Source organism: Xyrauchen texanus, chromosome 13 (assembly GCF_025860055.1).
Source record: "Xyrauchen texanus isolate HMW12.3.18 chromosome 13, RBS_HiC_50CHRs, whole genome shotgun sequence".
Classification (NCBI taxonomy): domain Eukaryota; kingdom Metazoa; phylum Chordata; class Actinopteri; order Cypriniformes; family Catostomidae; genus Xyrauchen; species Xyrauchen texanus.
The window spans coordinates 34,360,897-34,378,001 of record NC_068288.1 but is presented as its reverse complement, the minus strand read 5'-3'; the positions used below and the strand labels follow the sequence as shown (position 1 = coordinate 34,378,001).

General features: G+C 37.6%; 1 protein-coding gene and 1 pseudogene across 1 annotated transcript; one reads left to right on the top strand and one right to left on the bottom strand.

Annotated features, from left to right (window-relative positions):
* Positions 1–3,719: 3,719 nt before the first annotated feature.
* LOC127653962 (ruvB-like 1) lies at positions 3,720–10,273 on the bottom strand. The gene is made up of 11 exons (XM_052140846.1): positions 10,013–10,273; positions 9,194–9,280; positions 8,979–9,111; positions 6,889–7,040; positions 6,665–6,754; positions 6,141–6,290; positions 5,575–5,638; positions 5,213–5,411; positions 4,942–5,044; positions 4,721–4,812; positions 3,720–4,540 (listed from the first exon to the last, which is right to left on the bottom strand). The coding sequence occupies exons 1-11, from the start codon at positions 10,151–10,153 to the stop codon at positions 4,381–4,383; spliced, it is 1,371 nt and encodes a 456-aa protein (XP_051996806.1). The 5' UTR covers positions 10,154–10,273; the 3' UTR covers positions 3,720–4,380.
* Positions 10,274–10,654: 381 nt separating this feature from the next.
* Positions 10,655–16,801, top strand: LOC127653765 (selenocysteine-specific elongation factor-like; annotated as a pseudogene).
* Positions 16,802–17,105: the final 304 nt, after the last annotated feature.

Genomic DNA, 17,105 nt, shown 5'->3' with positions numbered 1-17,105 from the left:
AGTTTTGTAGGAGAAGACTGAAATTGTAATTGTTATCCACTGAAAATCTTCCCCTCTGCCTTAGCTCTTAAATCTCATTTGTGGTCGCAAGGCGCACAAGACCATAATTTTTCACTTCATTGACATAAAACCTGATGGGTTTGGATTGTACAGATTTGGACCGCATTACAGGAAGTTTAAAGCTGGCCTAATTTTTGTTTTTAGAGGAACTATACCAATATTTAATTTCCACAATTTCCAAAAGTTCTGATGGTTTAAATATTTTGGAAATATGATAATTATGTTATTCACTTCTCTCTCTTTTTAACTTGGTTATTTTCGCAGATTTCGTCTGGGATGTGTGTGTTTTTTTTTTTTATGCATTGACATGCATTCATACACGCAAACTCTTTAAATTTTTTCTTAAACAATGCATTCATGTTGTATTTCATATTTCAAAATCATATTTTGAGATGATATTCTGTTCACTACAATTTTACAGAAAGGTTATTTGAGTTACTGTAGCCTTTCTGTCTGCTTGAACCAGTCTGGCCATTCTCCGTTGACCTCTCTCATCAAAAAGGCGTTGATGAACTGCCACTCATTGGATGTTTTTTGGTTTTGGCTCCATTCTGAGTATACTCTATAGACTGTTGTGTGTGTGAAAATCCCAGGAGACTTTGCTACAGTCGAAATCAATGAGATCAAATTTAACATTAACTGAAGGTCCAGACCTGTATCTGCATGATTTTATGCACTGCTGCCACATGAATAAGTAGGTCTACAGGTTTACCTAATAAACTGAGTGTATATTACAATAATATTTTATTGTGGAGACGAGTCCCTAAATACGTAGTGGGGACTTCTTGTCACTTTTGTTGTAATTTTTATTTATTTTTCTCTCTTTAGATATAATCTAGAGATGCTGGGCCTGTCTGCCTCCTTTCTGCTGCTTTCTTATTGGCTTACCTGGATGTTTGGGGGAGTCGGCTGCATTTTGGCAAATTGCTGTAACGTGGCTTTACGAATCACTCAGTTTTTTTTACATACATCGGTATTTCCTGCAAAGTGAATATTCACCACTGTGGGGGCTCCGCCCACATTCTACTGTCATACTCGCACTTGGCATAAGGTCAGTCATCACGACTTTTTCAGAGGTATTGTAGGAAATGGCTCATTTCTGATGTTTGAATGTATGTAATGTTGTGTGAGCAACACATCTAATTTGTAACCCCTTTGTCTTCCAGATCATACTCTGCTGTGATGGTGGCTGGTTGCTAAGGCTGACTCACGTTTCCATGTGTGCAGTTTGTCTCCTGGGTGTGTCAATCACAGTGTTTCTAACAGAAACAAGACTTGTGCACTTCATCACAACACAATTATGGACCATGTACTGTCATGGACCAAATACTGCATTGTTGAACATAGGCAGATCTGAAAACAGCATATAATATTTCAACAAACAAAGTGGGTTTTCTTGAGACATCTTTAAGTTTGAAAGAGGAAGGAGTGCCTCTGTGTTCCTCTGTTTAAGATAGACATTTACCACATTTTTGGTAATGTAGTAGTACTATATATATATATATATATATATATATATATATATATACTCTTCAGCTGTTTAAATCAATGGTGAACTTTGTGAGGGCAAAACAGGGTATTTAAACGGTGCTGGTTATTATTGTCTTTGCCAATTTGAAGATGGTATTGTAATACATTATACAACTTTAATTTACATAAATGTATAGAAACACAAATATTTCCCATGGAACTGAATCGTGAAAATGGTTTTCATGGAGTTTTCCAACTAGTGAAAATGGCAGATGTAGGGATGAAGACCGACAAAGAGAGATACTACTGTATTGATGTCATTCCAATGCAATTGAGAGACAAATAAACTTTTATAAACATGCCCTTACCAAGACTCAGAAGGCAAAACTGAGTGAAAATATTAACAAATACACACTTGCGTTCATTTAAAAGCATTCCAACAGACAAGCATGCACACAGCCATTGTTAAGCTGACATAGAGATGCAAAACATACACAGTTGTTAGCACTGCTGAACAGCTTGAACCAATTTGTATGGAAGATGTCATACTTGAATAATTATTGCTGTGGGTCCCTGCGAGAACAGGGACAGAAAAAATGGGAGGAGTAACAGTCTGACTCATTTCTTGGCCAAAAGAATTACGGTCCACTTGAGACTGGACTCTGCAAGGGAAGGGTGTATTTGTATGCATATACAAGTTGACACAGAGGGAGAAATTTCAGCTTAAGCAAGAGAACTTGGGAAGACTAACCATGTCTCAGGTAAAAGAGAAGGGGCAGAGAAAATCATTTATTTTATTGCTCTCGTTTTTAATCTTTCTGTCTCTCTCTTTCAGCAGGGGGATGAGACAGTGAAAAGGCCTGAAGTGCAAGCGGAGGAATTAATTGGAGCAAGAGATAATCTGGCATCTGGAACAGAGGTGAAGAGCAAGACCTTTGAGGTGATGCAGGAATGTGGTGAGTCAAGCAGAAACTCCAATAAACAGTTGTGAAAATAAGAATGTCAGTGGCCCTGGTTTGTTTTTCTCTTTGCACCAATAGGAATGAGAAGTACCTTGTGTGTCTGAATTTATAGCATTTCCACTCCATATAAAGTAGTAGGAAGTCAAGGCATACAGACACACAGTTGGTGAAGAGAGAAATATTTGCGTAGCACTCCCTTCAGTTTGTTCCCTTAAAGTCTGAACTGTCTATGCTTATATACATTTATAAGCATAGACTAATTTGATTTATTATTCAGTTACTGCTATTCTCAGACATTTATTAAATTTACATCATAATATCTCCTCTTTAAGCTCCCTGATAATTCAGTTGTATACCATTTTAAATATTTTGACAAACCAATAGCTCCATTGAATAAATTGACTATCATATATCACTTGAAAATGAGACCAAAAAGCAATGCGGTTAAAGGGACTGTTCACCCTAAAATTTAAATTCTCATCATTTACTCACCTTCATGCCATCCCAGATGTGTTTGACTTTCTTTCTTCTGCTGAAAATAAACAATGATTTTTGAAGGTCCTCACAATGCAAGTGAATGGTGACCGAAATTTTACACAAGGGCAGAATAAAAGTAATACATACCACTCCAGTGGTTAAATCCATGTCTTCAGAAGTGATATGATAGGTGTGGGTGAGATCAATATTTAAAGTCCTTTTGTACTCTCAATCTCCACCTTCACATTCTTTTTGGTGATTTAGATGTTCATGCATATTTCCACCATCTGGGAAGGGAGAATTTATAGTTTAAAAGGACTTAAATATATTCTATAAAAAAAAAACAAATCTGTGTGTTCAGAAGAAAGTCAGTCACAGACATATGGGAAGGCATCAGGGTGAGTAAATTATGATTTTCTTTTTTGGGTGAACTGTCCCTTTAATAAAAGACCACCAAAAAGAATATGCATATGATTTTTTCATGTGAAATGTGTATTTCGTTGGTTTGCAATTTCTGGTTAAACTAATGCGAGCATTTCTAATTTATAGAGGCACTTTGTAGAATTAAAGAATAGAAATTCAAATTTCGGAAATGCTTCCTGTAATTGTAGTTTCTGATGGAGTTTGCATTAGTGTTCTTTTTGTCTCTTCTTTGCAGAACGAGCTGGGAAGGTCGCTCCATCCGTATTCAGTAATGTTCGCTCAGGATCTGAGACTGCCTTCAACCAACCCAGCAAGAGAAAGTAGCAAAGTGGGACCACACAAATGCAACTTCACCGAATTGAACACCTGAAAACAAGCAATAATAACTATTCCAAAGCATTTATACTATAAAACACCAGTTCATTAGTTTGATTGCTACGCAATAGCACAACTACATAACTGATTTTTTTTTTTTATAATATTAAATAAAAACAAATTGTTCTGCTTTAAAGCAGAAAGTAAAACAGTTGATTTGTGCAGCAGAAATAAAAATGTCATTTTAATAAACAACAGTCATGTTTAATTCAATACCATTTGTATTTCACATTACTATCAAATTAATCATTTGCGAAACAGACAAAAAAATGCTCAGTATGATGTCAAAGGACGGCCGAGAGGACAATGGAGAATGCAGTATCTACATGAGAATGACAAAAGTGGGGGTGAAAACCACATGAAGACATCAGATTGGTGTCTTAAAGTTATTAGAGGAAGGACTTTTCTTCCCAGTTTCTTTTTCTACTAGCTTAAAAGCTTCAAACACAAGTAGGTAGAACAATGCAGTATCTGCAATTTGCTCTTTTTGATTAGCTTGGTATAGCCGTCATACTTTTAGAACTTTTATGACAAATGTGAACTAAACTGCCAGTAAAGCCAAAAAAAAAAGCAGGGCATACAGAGAAAGCCAGAGAGAGTTACAGTGCTGAAGTTATTTCATAAACTTTGTGTGCTGGTCTTGAAGGATCTTTGCTGAAGACTTAGCATCATAGAAGAGTTCGTTAATTTCTTCGATCTGTTCTTTTTCGACTACTTCCTTCCCCTGAACCCGCGCCAGCAGACTGGCAGGTGTCAGCAGCTGCACTGCATATCTATTTACACAAAGCCAAAATTGCATAACTATTATTAGCACAAATCACAGTGATTCATCAAGTACAAGTCCTGTGACAAATAAAAATATGACCACTTGGTGTATCTAAATCAGAAAGTTAAGATATTTCTGTTGGAAGTTAGAAGTGGGGTGTGTATGTTTATGTAGCTATGAGGGTTACCTGAGTGTAGTTTTGGTGCCAATCTCTCCAAGGTGAGATAAAGCCTCCTCACTAATGTTGATGCCCTCTGTGTGAGCTCGGATCTTTATGATCTGAACACAGCATGCAAATAAAACAAACGCATGTAATGGCAAAGATGTCTGCTTCATTTGTCACCGAATTAACAAAACAAAAAAAAAAAAACTTTGTTATGCACATGATTTGATTACAGTGATGCACACCTGTTTCATTTCTTGTGGGGTGTACAGCATGGTTCTGATAATCATGACTCGATCCAGAAGATCCAGCGGAATTCCATGAGGAGAGCTGATATCCTCTGTCCCCCTAAAAGCATAATGAAACTTGTAAATCATCTTCACAACCAATCAATCTGACAGCCAGTTATAACACTGCAAATTAAATTAATTCCAATATCCCGCAAAGCTAATTTATTTTCAAAATATGAAAATGTTTAAAAAATATATATAATTTCCCCCCGTAATAAACACACACCTGACAAGGCAGTTTCCTCGGTTGGATGCAAACACTACAATGGGAGCGATGGAGCTTTCCAGAGCTCGGTGCAGGTAGGTGAAACACTCGATGTCCAGCATGTGAACTTCATCAACAAACAGAACGCCAGGAACCAGCTCTGCCACACCCTGATCAATGTACTTGTTCACCACCTTATTGATCTCACCTCGCAGTTTATCTACATACATGATATACACAAACATACAGAAAAGAGTTAAACATGGCCTCCCATAACTCCATTAAGGACCTAACAGATTTTTAATTGAGTTAAACTTTGTGTGTTTGGATTATATTATATGAAATGGCATAAGAAATATCTCCAGTATATACACATGTATTACCTGTGATTTCTGTCTTTTTAGGCTTCATTAGCTGACCCATCATTGAAAGTATGTCCTGACCACCCTGTAAAACACAGTACACCCATTTGGTCAGCATTATGGGAATCCATTAAAAATGTTAAAGGGATAGTTCACCCAAAAATGTTAATTCTTACCATTTACTCACCCTCATGCCATTCCATAGGTGTATGACTTTCTTTTTTTCTGCAAACACAAATTAGGATTTTTAGAAGAATATTTCAGCTCTGTAGGTCCATACAATGCAAGTGAATGGATGACAAATATTGATCCGTTTCAAACCAATACCCATCCTATTGCTTCTGAAGACATTGATTTAACCACTAGAGTCCTATGGACTACTTTTATGCAGACTTTTTGGAACTTCCAAATTTTGGCACCCATTCACTTGTATTGTGTGGACCAAAAGAGCTGAGAAATTCTTCTAAAAATCATAATTTGAGTTCAGCAGATGAAAGAAAGTCACATCTGGGATAGCATAATTATGATTATCATTTTTGGGTGAACTATCCCTTTAAATCTAGGTCATGTCATGCGTTTGTATATACCTGAGGTCTTGCATTGGCTATGTCCAGATCATGAAGTGTAACATCCTGAATAATCTCTTTCTTCTTGTGCACGTCACCTTTTGGTAGAGGTACATATTCCTCTGCCTCCAAATCAAACTCTGTTGCAAATGTGTCACATCGTCCCTGCCTCTTTTGACCAAGAACAAAAGACTGATTATCAATGAGAGCAATAATAGCCATGAGGGTTAGAAGCATTAAAATGAGTCTATTTAGTTAATCTGTGGATGGGCTGACATTGCACTATTTTCAAAATATCCCCAAACAGTTTGCCCTTCTTCAAACGGTTCACAAACTAGAAGTGAAAAATAAAAGTTGTGCAACCATTTATTTGTGTAGGTAGTGCACAAGGGTGAAATAAGACATCTGCCAACAACATGAAAGACAATCTCTTCCTTTATACTGCTGCCAGACTCACTGCCCAACTGCACTGACAAAAGTTTGTCAAAATGTCAGCCTCAGATATATAAAGGAGAGAGAAAATAGTTGAGCAACTACATCCGTACCTTGACGGACCCACTGTTAGCTTCGATGTAGATAACATCACCAACCTCCACCCTCTCCTTCTGCAGACTTTCATAGATACTGGGATCCAACTGCATGAGTGTATCAAACAAACAGGCACAATGAAATATGACAAACTTTAAACACAAAATGCACTTCCATCCAGCTCCTTGTATTTAAAATACAAGCATCCAAAAAAAAAAGCAGAACGTGATGACTTTCTTACCTTTAACTGTTTTGTGCCCTTTGCCGTCTTCAAAGCGATAATGACATGACTGACAGTTTTGCCGTAGCCCCCCATTGGGTTCTCCGTCTCACATGGGGTCAATTCAGTGACCTCTCCTTCGTACACCTCTTTCGTCTCCTTGATACGCAGACCTGCACACACAATAAAAATTAACACTTCTTTCAGACAAAAAAAAAAAGTGCTTACTGAAGTAAACCTAACTTTTCACCTATTCACTTGCAAATGCCTGTATATTACTCTGTCAGCACTGTAATAGTGAGTGCGTGCGTCGTGCGTGCATGCATGCATATGTGACTTGATCACAGAGTCCACATCATTCAAGACAGGGGTACTCAATTGGATCCGGACCGAAGGACAATTAAATCCGGACCGAGCTCTGAAGCTTTGTGCTAGTAATCTGACACCTGGCTAAGTGATTATGTAAGCATATGTGTATTCGCACGTGGAGCAGGACTAAATAGTGTTCAGCGCCTAATTTACCGTATGTATGTGTTGCAGGTGCGGTTATTTTAACAACAGTAGCAGAGACACCACTACAGATACTGGCATCTTTCGCTTAAACACACAGCAGAAAACAAAAATTAAGTAAAGTGAAACCATCTTCATCTGTGTATAGGTATGTGTGTGTATATATATATATTTTTTTTTTTTATGCATTTGGCAGACGCTTTTATCCAAAGCGACTTACAGAGCCCTTATTACAGTGCACTTACTACAGGGACAATCCCCCTGGAGCAACCTGGAGTTAAGTGCCTTGCACAAGGACACAATGGTGGTGGCTGTGGGGCTCGTACCAGTGTCCTTCTGATTACCAGATTACCAGTTATGTGCCTAGACCACTACACCACCATGGTGTGTAATATATATATATAAATAAGCTACATATTATCTGGACCTTTGCTGGGAAGGCAAAGTAGAGACTGCACCTCTTGGAACTTTAATTGAGTTCCCTGGTTTAAGATGTATTCTGGCAGTTTATATCAGGCTACAGTGTGTGTGTGTTTGCGCGCGCGTGCGCATGTGTGAGAGAGAGAGGAGGGTTATGTGCTTGAAGAAAAGGACAAATAGCTGAGGGAATGCCACAGAGATCAGTTCATTCTGGGGCTGGGTGAGAGGATGATCCAATCGGATATCGACGATATCTGACAAATATCCTGATTGCGACAGTCATTGACAGACGATGATCGACAATATCGGGAAAAGACAAAACCACGGAGCTGGGAAGTCAGCAAATATATCGAATAGTAGCCCAATATTTATCATACATTTACGATTTTAGATACTAAATCAAAATATTAAAAGCATTATGAATTGAAGCATTACATTTTCCAGTTATAACCAACTCTCTAAACTTAGACATGACTTGTGAAAATTAGATAAAAACAGCAAATATGTTATAAGTGTGACGAAACATCTGCCATTATGAAAACTTTTATTCAGAAGTGATTTCAAACACATTGCTTTGTGAACTCAACTTGTATTCATCATCCACTTCATTAAGAATTTTGCATGCCCTGGATTCGAACTCGTGACTCCAGGGGGGGGTAGTCAGTGTCAATACTTGGTGAGCTACACAGGCCCCCTCCTTAATTTGTATTTGTAATTTTCAACCTGTTGTCGTATACATATACTTGCATGACAGCACACTGGAGACACAAGTAAATATTTAGATTTAGGGAGGTGGTTATAGAAGATTTTTTTTTTTCCACTTAATTATTTGAATAGCTTTTTAGCTTTGTTTAAAATACAATTTGAATTTAGAAATATCTTTGGTTCAAGTTTTTTTTGGTTATGATAAAAAAAATTAAGCAAACTAAAAGTTAAAATAATCTCTGATCCCTCGGCAATAATCTGACATTGCAATATTTAGTTTTGATTTGTGTAACACTTTGGTCACTACATTACTCACATTCTTTTTACCTTTTGTTATATTGAAGTTTTTATGATGACTTTTACTATATTGAGAGTTGTTTAGCAACATAATTTGTTATGACCAAGTTATTTTACAGGTTATGATGTACAGGTGTGATGTCTATTGATATGGGCTCTGTCTTGAAGTAAAAGCTCACCTATGGCTCTTCTGAAGTTCTCCATCAGCACTTCAGTCTTCTTGATTTCTGAAGAATACACTTCACTGCCAACCATAGGACAGAACGGTACTTTATTACCCAATTCCTGTGCCATGGCCAATGCTAAAGCAGTCTGCAGAGTACAGAAATAGGATTAATAAGCCATAAGCATTCACCATTATTTACAATAACTGATCAAAACTGTCAGCCTTTACCTTTCCTGTACCAGGTGGCCCTGCAAGTAGAACAGCTCTTCCAGCCATCTTTTTGGAACGAATCAGCTCTACGATGATGCCACAAGCCTAAACAGCAGGAATGCAAGAAATGCTGATGTTTCATTACAATAATTAATTAAATTAATTATCAAAAGGTTTACTGTCTCCTGATTCTCCATGCATCACCTATGATAAGATGATTAAATTTTTTATTTGGATCAATCACAACATTAAAACCACCTGCCTAATATTGTGTAGGTCCCCCTCTACCGATCTCAGAAAAACATTCTGAGATGTTATTTTTCTCACCGAAATTGTACAGAGTGGTTCTCCGAGTTAACATAGACTGTCACCATTCGGAGTAAATTGTAGAGACTAGAGTGTGTGTGAAAATCCCAGGTGATCAACAGTTACAGAAATACTCTAACCAGCCAACAATCATGCCACACTCCAAATCACTGAAATCACAATTTTCCTCGTTCTAATTGTTGATGTTAACATTAACTGAAGCTGCTGACCCGCATCTGCATGATGTTATGCACTGCTGCCACGCGATTCGCTGATTACATCATCAGAATGCTATTCTGAGATTTGGCGGCACGAGGGGGACCTACACAATATTAGGCAGGTGGTTTTAAAGTTGTGTACTGATCGGTGAATTTGGAACAATATCGCAATTTATAGATGTTGTTTCGCTAGCTTTTGTGTGCTTTCACATCTAATGTTTCACTCAGTTGCGTTGTGCATTACGTATTTAGTCTAAGTGGCTGCAAGACTAACAATATCACTGTTAATTCATTATGCTATAGTGATATCTACCTCTCTAGCGCTCTCCTGTCCCACCAGCCCGGACGCGGACTGTTTAGCATTACCGGCCTCATCAAGCCCCATACCCTTCACATGGCTGTGAGAAGCGATGCGCTGCGTCTTCGTTGTGCTTTTCACCTCTTCAATCTTCATGTTTCTTTGTCGTTATCAACCGCTCTAAACTTTGATTAAAATAGCTTCAAGCCGATCTCACGAAAGGCCGTTGAAATCAAACACAAGTGACCCGCGTTTCCATGTGGGTTATCAAGGCGATTTAAGGAAGTCCCGCCTTCAAGATGGTTTTTAGTTGTTCTTTGTACCTATTGGTCAACTTGGAAATACTTTGTTGCATCGTTGGATATCACTGTTGTCTGTCACGCCTTTCTTTTGTTTTTGTGTAACTATGTGAAATGCTGTACTGAAACAAATGGTAGCCGTCGTCGGATCCACAAAATTATATTTTGCATAAATAAATAGGTAAAATTAACATAAAGGTTATTTTTAAAGTTTATAACAGAATTACACATTTTACTAACAGTTTATAAACCCTTGGAATCATTAGCCATATTTGTTTGATAAAAAGTCTGCGATGAAGTGGAACCTATGACCGAGTTGTTTGTATGTCCGGATTGAATTTTTGACAGCGCAGGAAAACAATTGTCAAATTGCAGCAAAGTTTGCTGAATTCTGAAAGAATACTTTTAACTATTTGTCACATCACAAAGACTGTAACTACATTCCAACCAATTAACTTAATTTGCTTGATTGACGGTTTAATATTAAGATGGTGGGATTGAAAACAACAGCGTTGCTTTCGGTCAACAGTCCCTAAGTCTGCGCACTAATTCTATGTAACAGAGCAGGCGTGCTGTACCAGTGATGGCAGACACCGGTGACAGCTCCATTCTCCCGAAAACTCTCAACTTTAACGTCGGTGTCCTCGGCCATGTGGACAGCGGCAAAACGTCGTTTGCTCGGGTGCTGAGTAGCACCGCATCCACTGCTACTTTCGACAAGATCCCTCAGTCCAAAAGCGAGGCATCACGCTGGATCTCGGGTTTAGTGCTTTTACCGTGCCTTTACCGGAGCACATGAAAAAGGCCTGCCGAGATGCCCGGGACCGAGAATACGACAGTCTGCAGTTCACGCTGGTTGATTGTCCGGGTCATGCCTCCCTAATACGCACTATCATCGGGGGTGAGCGGGTAACATGGTTTAATGGGAAGGTTGCATGTCTACGACTTAAATCCACAATATAGCTTTGAGACATCTTCAGACTAATTTGAGCGTTGTTTACAAGCATAACGCGTGACGGGGTTTAAACAGAATGGGCTGTTCGAAAATAAGGATATCTGGGCAATTATGCATATCAATCTAACCAGTCAGTTGATTGGCACATATTGAATGGCATATGGGGCAAAAAACATTTATTTTGCCTTATATTATTTTATTTATATATTATAGTTATTTTTTTCATAAGTAAAGCCCCTCGTATTACCGACAGATTTTAATAAAAAGTACTAGCTAGCGAGATAGCTTGCCTGTTAGGGACGTTTAGACACTGTCCTGCACTACCTCTTATGATCAGAAGGCGGTGTATGTGTTTACCCCGCAATTGCACAGTATTTGAAGGGTTCATATCCCTCAAAGATCCACAGTAGCTGGATTGCAACATTTGTTTAAAACAATTTAATATGTGTTATAATATATATATATATATATATATATATATATATATATATATATATATATATATACATAATCACTACATATCACACACACACACACACACACTGGCGGCCAAAAGTTTGGAATAGTGTTCAGATTCTGCTGTTTCTGAAGGAAATTGGTACTATATTTCAGGTGTGTTTGATGTGTGCAAGTGATTTTCTAGTACCAAATTAGCAATTTAGCATGATTATTCAAGGATAAGGTGTTGGAGTGATGGCTGCTGGAAATGGGGCCTGTCTACAGTGTTTAGATTTGATCAAAAATGACTTTTTTCAAATAGTGATGGTGCTGTTTTTTTTTTACATCAGTAATGTCCTGACTATACTTTATGATCAGTTGAATGCCACTTTGGTGAATTAAAATACAAATTTCCTTCCGAAACAGCAACATCTGTACAAACGTTGGCCACCAGTATAAAAAAAAATCTATATTGAATGTCACAGCTTTCTAAACTCACTCAAAATTCATCCCCAAACAAAATATACATTAAAAAAGTTTTTTTTTTAATGTTTATTTTATATAGAACACTTTTTACTTTTAGTACAAAGAATAACATAATTTTGTCAACATATAATCATATAAACATATAATCATATACTGTCATTTAAAGTCATTATAATGTATAAAACATGGACTGTGCCACACACAATCACAGAAATTTGTATACTCAAAATGATTGTCAAAATATGTAATTAGTACTGAAAGGGAAAGTTTTAGCCAAACTTAATTTTTCTTTCATATACAATCTCAAATGTATTGTAATCAGGGAAGGTGGAGAAACATTGTCTCAAGGGATTTTGTTAACCTACAGCACTGAACAAACTCAGAGAACCTGAGCAGTGGGAGTGAAGGAGGGGGAACAAGAGATGGGACAATCTAATGTAATTGCATCGATGGCATTTGTGTATGCATTTATGGCACATGTGGTTGATTAAGGCGGAAGGGGGCTGTTCAGGGTTCCAGCTTGACTTCCTTTCTCCCCCCTAGAGGGGATTTCTCAGGAAAGAATGAGTGCCAGAGAGTGGGGAAATGAAGAGTGCCAGAGAGTGGGGAAAAAAGATGGAAAGGAAAGGCAATAGCCCAGTCTCCTACTTTTTATTTTTTGGTCAGTTTACTCCAGCACTGTCTTAACCATTTGTAGCTATTACACTTCTTGTTTTCTCTTCTCAATTCACAAGTTTTCTTATTTTTTTTATGTATTTTTCCTTAATATTTTTTCGTTCGTGCGCGGGCGGTAGCGTGCGTGCGTGCGCGCGCGTGCTTCGATTCAGGTGCTCAGATAATTGACCTGATGATGTTGGTGGTTGACGTTGTGAAAGGTATGCAAACACAAACAGCAGAGTGCCTTTTGATTGGTCAGCTTACCTGTTCCCGCATGGTTGCTATCCTCAACAAAACAGACCTGTTGCCTAGTGACAAGAGACAGGCGGCCATTTACAAGATGACCAAGAGGATGCACAAAACTCTTGAGAACACAAGGTACTTTCAAGCATACATTTCAAGACACATTCTTCATTTATGTCAAGTTTGTTTTTATTGACTTTGCTTGCTCACCCTCCTGAAAAGACCATTAATTTCCATACAGGTCTAAGTGCTGATCTGGTGTTGATTTAACTCCTAGAACAAAAAAGTCACAACATTCACCAGGTTAAGTTAGTTAAGCAGCCTGGTGAGGACACCAGCATCCCATTCAGGGGAATAGCATGTAGCATGTACTTTTTTTACAGTAAATTATTGTTAAAATTACAGCAAAAAACAGTAATCGGGTGTTCCCACAATTCCCTGTGTGACCCATTACATTTCATTATATTTTATGGGAATAGTTATTTTTCATCATATTTTTAATATCAGTTACGTACACTGGGGTGTTCTGTGTTATATTCGATGAAATTTAGTTAATGTTTACTGCATTATTTAAATATCATATGTGTCACCCTGTTGTTTAGTGTTTGTGTGAGTGACACTGAGCACAGTCTCTATATGTTTATTGGTCATTGAGGCCCCGGATACACAGGAGGCACTGAACTCATAGAAGTGTGTTATTGGGTGTAGTATTCTTAAAAGCAGAGGTTCAGAATTGTATTCACCACTGAAAGATTACTTCTTTAAAATTACTGTTTGTGGCATGTGTGTTAATTTTGCTGTTTTGGAAAGAATTTGGTACTTTTATTCACCAAAGTGGCATTCAACTGATCACAATGTATAGTCAGGACATTAATAACGTAATTATAACTATTACAATTTGAAAAAAAAAAAACAAAAGTTCAGAACTTCTTAAACTACTTCAAATATTTTTTATAAAAAATCCTCCACGTGCCGCAATGACAGCTTTGCAGATCCTTGACATTCTAGCAGTCAGTTTGTCCAGATACTCAGGTGACCAAAATGTTAATGCTCCAAAAAGCACAAAAAGGCAGCATAAAAGTAATCTATATAACCCAAGTGGTTTAATCCATGTCTTTCTGAAGCTATCTAATCAGTTTTGGATGAGAAACAGACCAAATATAAATTGTCATTGTACATGCTATTGCAGTCTCTAGGCATGATCATGAATTCAACCTCAATTACACTTCCTAATGCTTGACATGTGTGCAGAATGCTAGATGGCTATAGGAAGTGTAATCAAGCTTGAAATCATGATCGCCAAGATTTATAAGTCAAGTCAAGTCAATTTTATTTGTATAGCGCCTTTCACAACACACATCGTTTCATAGCAGCTTTACAGAATATCAGCAGTAACAGACGATAAAACTGTAACGTCTATAAAGTCGATTAATCATCATTGTGTAATTTAGATAAAATATGATTTTTAATAGTGTTTAAAAATAATTAAATGATAATTGTATTAATAACCCCAATAACTAAAAGGAGTTGTATTTTGGTCTGTTCTCACCCAAACCTTATTGGATCCCTTCAGAAGACACCGATGAAACCACTGGTGTCGTATGGATTACTTTTATGCCGCCTTTGTGCTTTTTGGAGCTTCAGAGTTTTGGTAATTTTTCACTTGCATTGTATGGACCTACAGAACTTAGATATTGTTCTAAACATCTCTGTTTGTGTTCTGCTGAAGAGTGGTAGTCACAGACATTTGAGATGGCGTGAGGATGAGTCAATGATGAGAGAATTTTCATTTTTGAGTCAACTATTACTTTAAGTGATTGTCTGAGCCTTTGGGTCAATTGATGCTTGTCTAAAGGTTTAAATGGTTGTAGTGTTTTCTTTTAAACACTACATTAGATCTTTTCAGAGGTTTGAATAAGACTAATAACCCACTATCATTTAAAGCTCAAACATAAGTGTTTAGCTCTATTGTTTGTTGACTTGATCAGCTCCTTAATTCTGATCATTTTTGATTCCTCAGGTAACCCGCAAGTTGAAATCCATGCAAATGTTTCGTAAGCCATTTCCTAGTGCCATGCAAGGGGATCGGGTTGGTGTTTGTGTGACACAGGTTGACCCAAAGCTGCTGGAACGAGGTGTAGTATGCACAACAAGTTCATTGCAAACTCTTTACGCTGCTATTATATCTGTCCAAAAGATTGAATACTATCGTGGTGCACTTAGCAGCCGTGCAAAGTTCCACATTACCATCGGACATGAAGCCGTTATGCGCGTATCTCATTCCTCATTCGAGTGCTTCCAAACAATGCATGTGGAGAAGGAAGCCTCAACTCTCAGGAGCAAAGCTCAAACTCTTTCTCATTCGATTGGGAGTTTCACCATTTGGATGAGTATTTGACTGAGGGTGAGAGAAGGGAACCACTACAATCGGCATTACTTAAGTTTGAACGGCCTGTCACATTTCCAGCACTTTGCTTAGTGATTGGATTCAGGCTGGACAAAGATATCCACGGTAATACATGCAGGCTTGCCTTTCAAGGAATGCTATTGGAAGGGTTTGAGGACAAAAACTACACTGAGGCCACACTGCCTCGGCTAAAAATCAGCAAAGACAAGCAGAAAGAAGGAGCTGTGGAGCGGGTAACCACATATATTTTCCCTCAAGTTGTTAATACACTCAAATGTATTTTTATTGGTTTTAGCTATCAGGATTGGCCAATTTCTCCTTATCTTGATGGATGACTACACTGTGATTGGTCGAAACCTGTTTAAGAAGGAGATCAACCTTCAGTTGTTTGTGGGCATAAAAGTTAAACTGTCGACTGGAGAGACAGGATCCGTTGAAGGGAGCTTCGGTCCAGAGTGGCAAGATCAAAATCAGAATACCAGGTAAACAAGACATAGCCATACTAGATATTTTCCTAATATCATTACTTAGATTTTTACAAATTAAATTTTTGTCTAGAACAGTACCACTCTTTTTTTTTCTTTTTTTTTATAAAATATTTATAAAATATAAAATATAAAAGCTTATTTTATCAGGATAAAAATAAGAAATCATCTTGCCATATTTGTACAGTATTGTTACTGAATTAGTATCTAGCACAAACTCTGAAACGCTGTTTGAAAGGTTATATTTAGTTACAGGTTTCTGTGGTAATTCAAAATGTTATTCCAAATAATAAATATTTTCAGACAGGTTTCTGAATACTGCACCTTTAATTGTATAAACTATAACTCTTTATAGCTCTGTTCTTAATTGCAATCATTTTTACTGTCTATCCGAAAATAACAGGAGGCCTGTTGTGGAACACTAATTTATAAACATTTAAATCCTGCTTAAAGCATAAGTGTTTCAGACCAAAACTTGAGACATTTTGTGTCTAGTAGCTTTATATGTCCTTGTTCGTGAATTCCCACTCGTACACTCACTATCTCTGTCTTTCTCTTCTTTTAGAGGGACTGAAAGAAACCAAACAGCTTCTAACCTCTTCCTCTAAGAAGAAGGGAAGGGTGGAACCAAAAATGAATCTTCCAAAGCAGAGGAAACCAAACCAGACCCTCAGACAATCACCAATCACCTGAACTTCAAACGCTACATTTATGAGCCCCACAAAAAGAATCCACTGAGAATCCACTGAGTAGAGCTTAAAGGGAGAGTCCAACCAAAAATGTACTTACCCTCATGGTTTCCCCAGAGTGTATGATTTTCTTTCTTCACTAGAACACATTTGAAGAAAAATAGGAAAAAATCTTAGCTCAGTAGGCCCTTAAAATGCAAGTAATTTGAGATTTCTCTTTTGATGCTCCAAAAATCACAGACAGTCAGAATAAACTTCATCCATACGACACCAGCGGTTAAATTAATGGCTTGTAAATTGATACGATCGCTTTTGGTGTGAAATAAAGATCAATATTTATGTACTTTTTAACTGTAATCTAACACTTCCTGAGAGGGTGGAGTCCAAGCGGTCTCTCGTGTGACGTATTTGCTTTGCCATGGAGACAGATGTAACCTCACTGTGGCATG

Coding starts and splice junctions, on each gene's coding strand:
- LOC127653962 (XM_052140846.1), bottom strand. CDS start 10,153: ATGAAGATTGAAGAGGTGAAAAGCACAACGAAGACGCAGCGCATCGCT. Junction 7,041..8,978: donor GAACTTCAGAAGAGCCATAG/GTGAGCTTTTAC, acceptor TTGTGTGTGCAG/GTCTGCGTATCAAGGAGACG. Junction 6,291..6,664: donor CTAACAGTGGGTCCGTCAAG/GTACGGATGTAG, acceptor CTTGGTCAAAAG/AGGCAGGGACGATGTGACAC.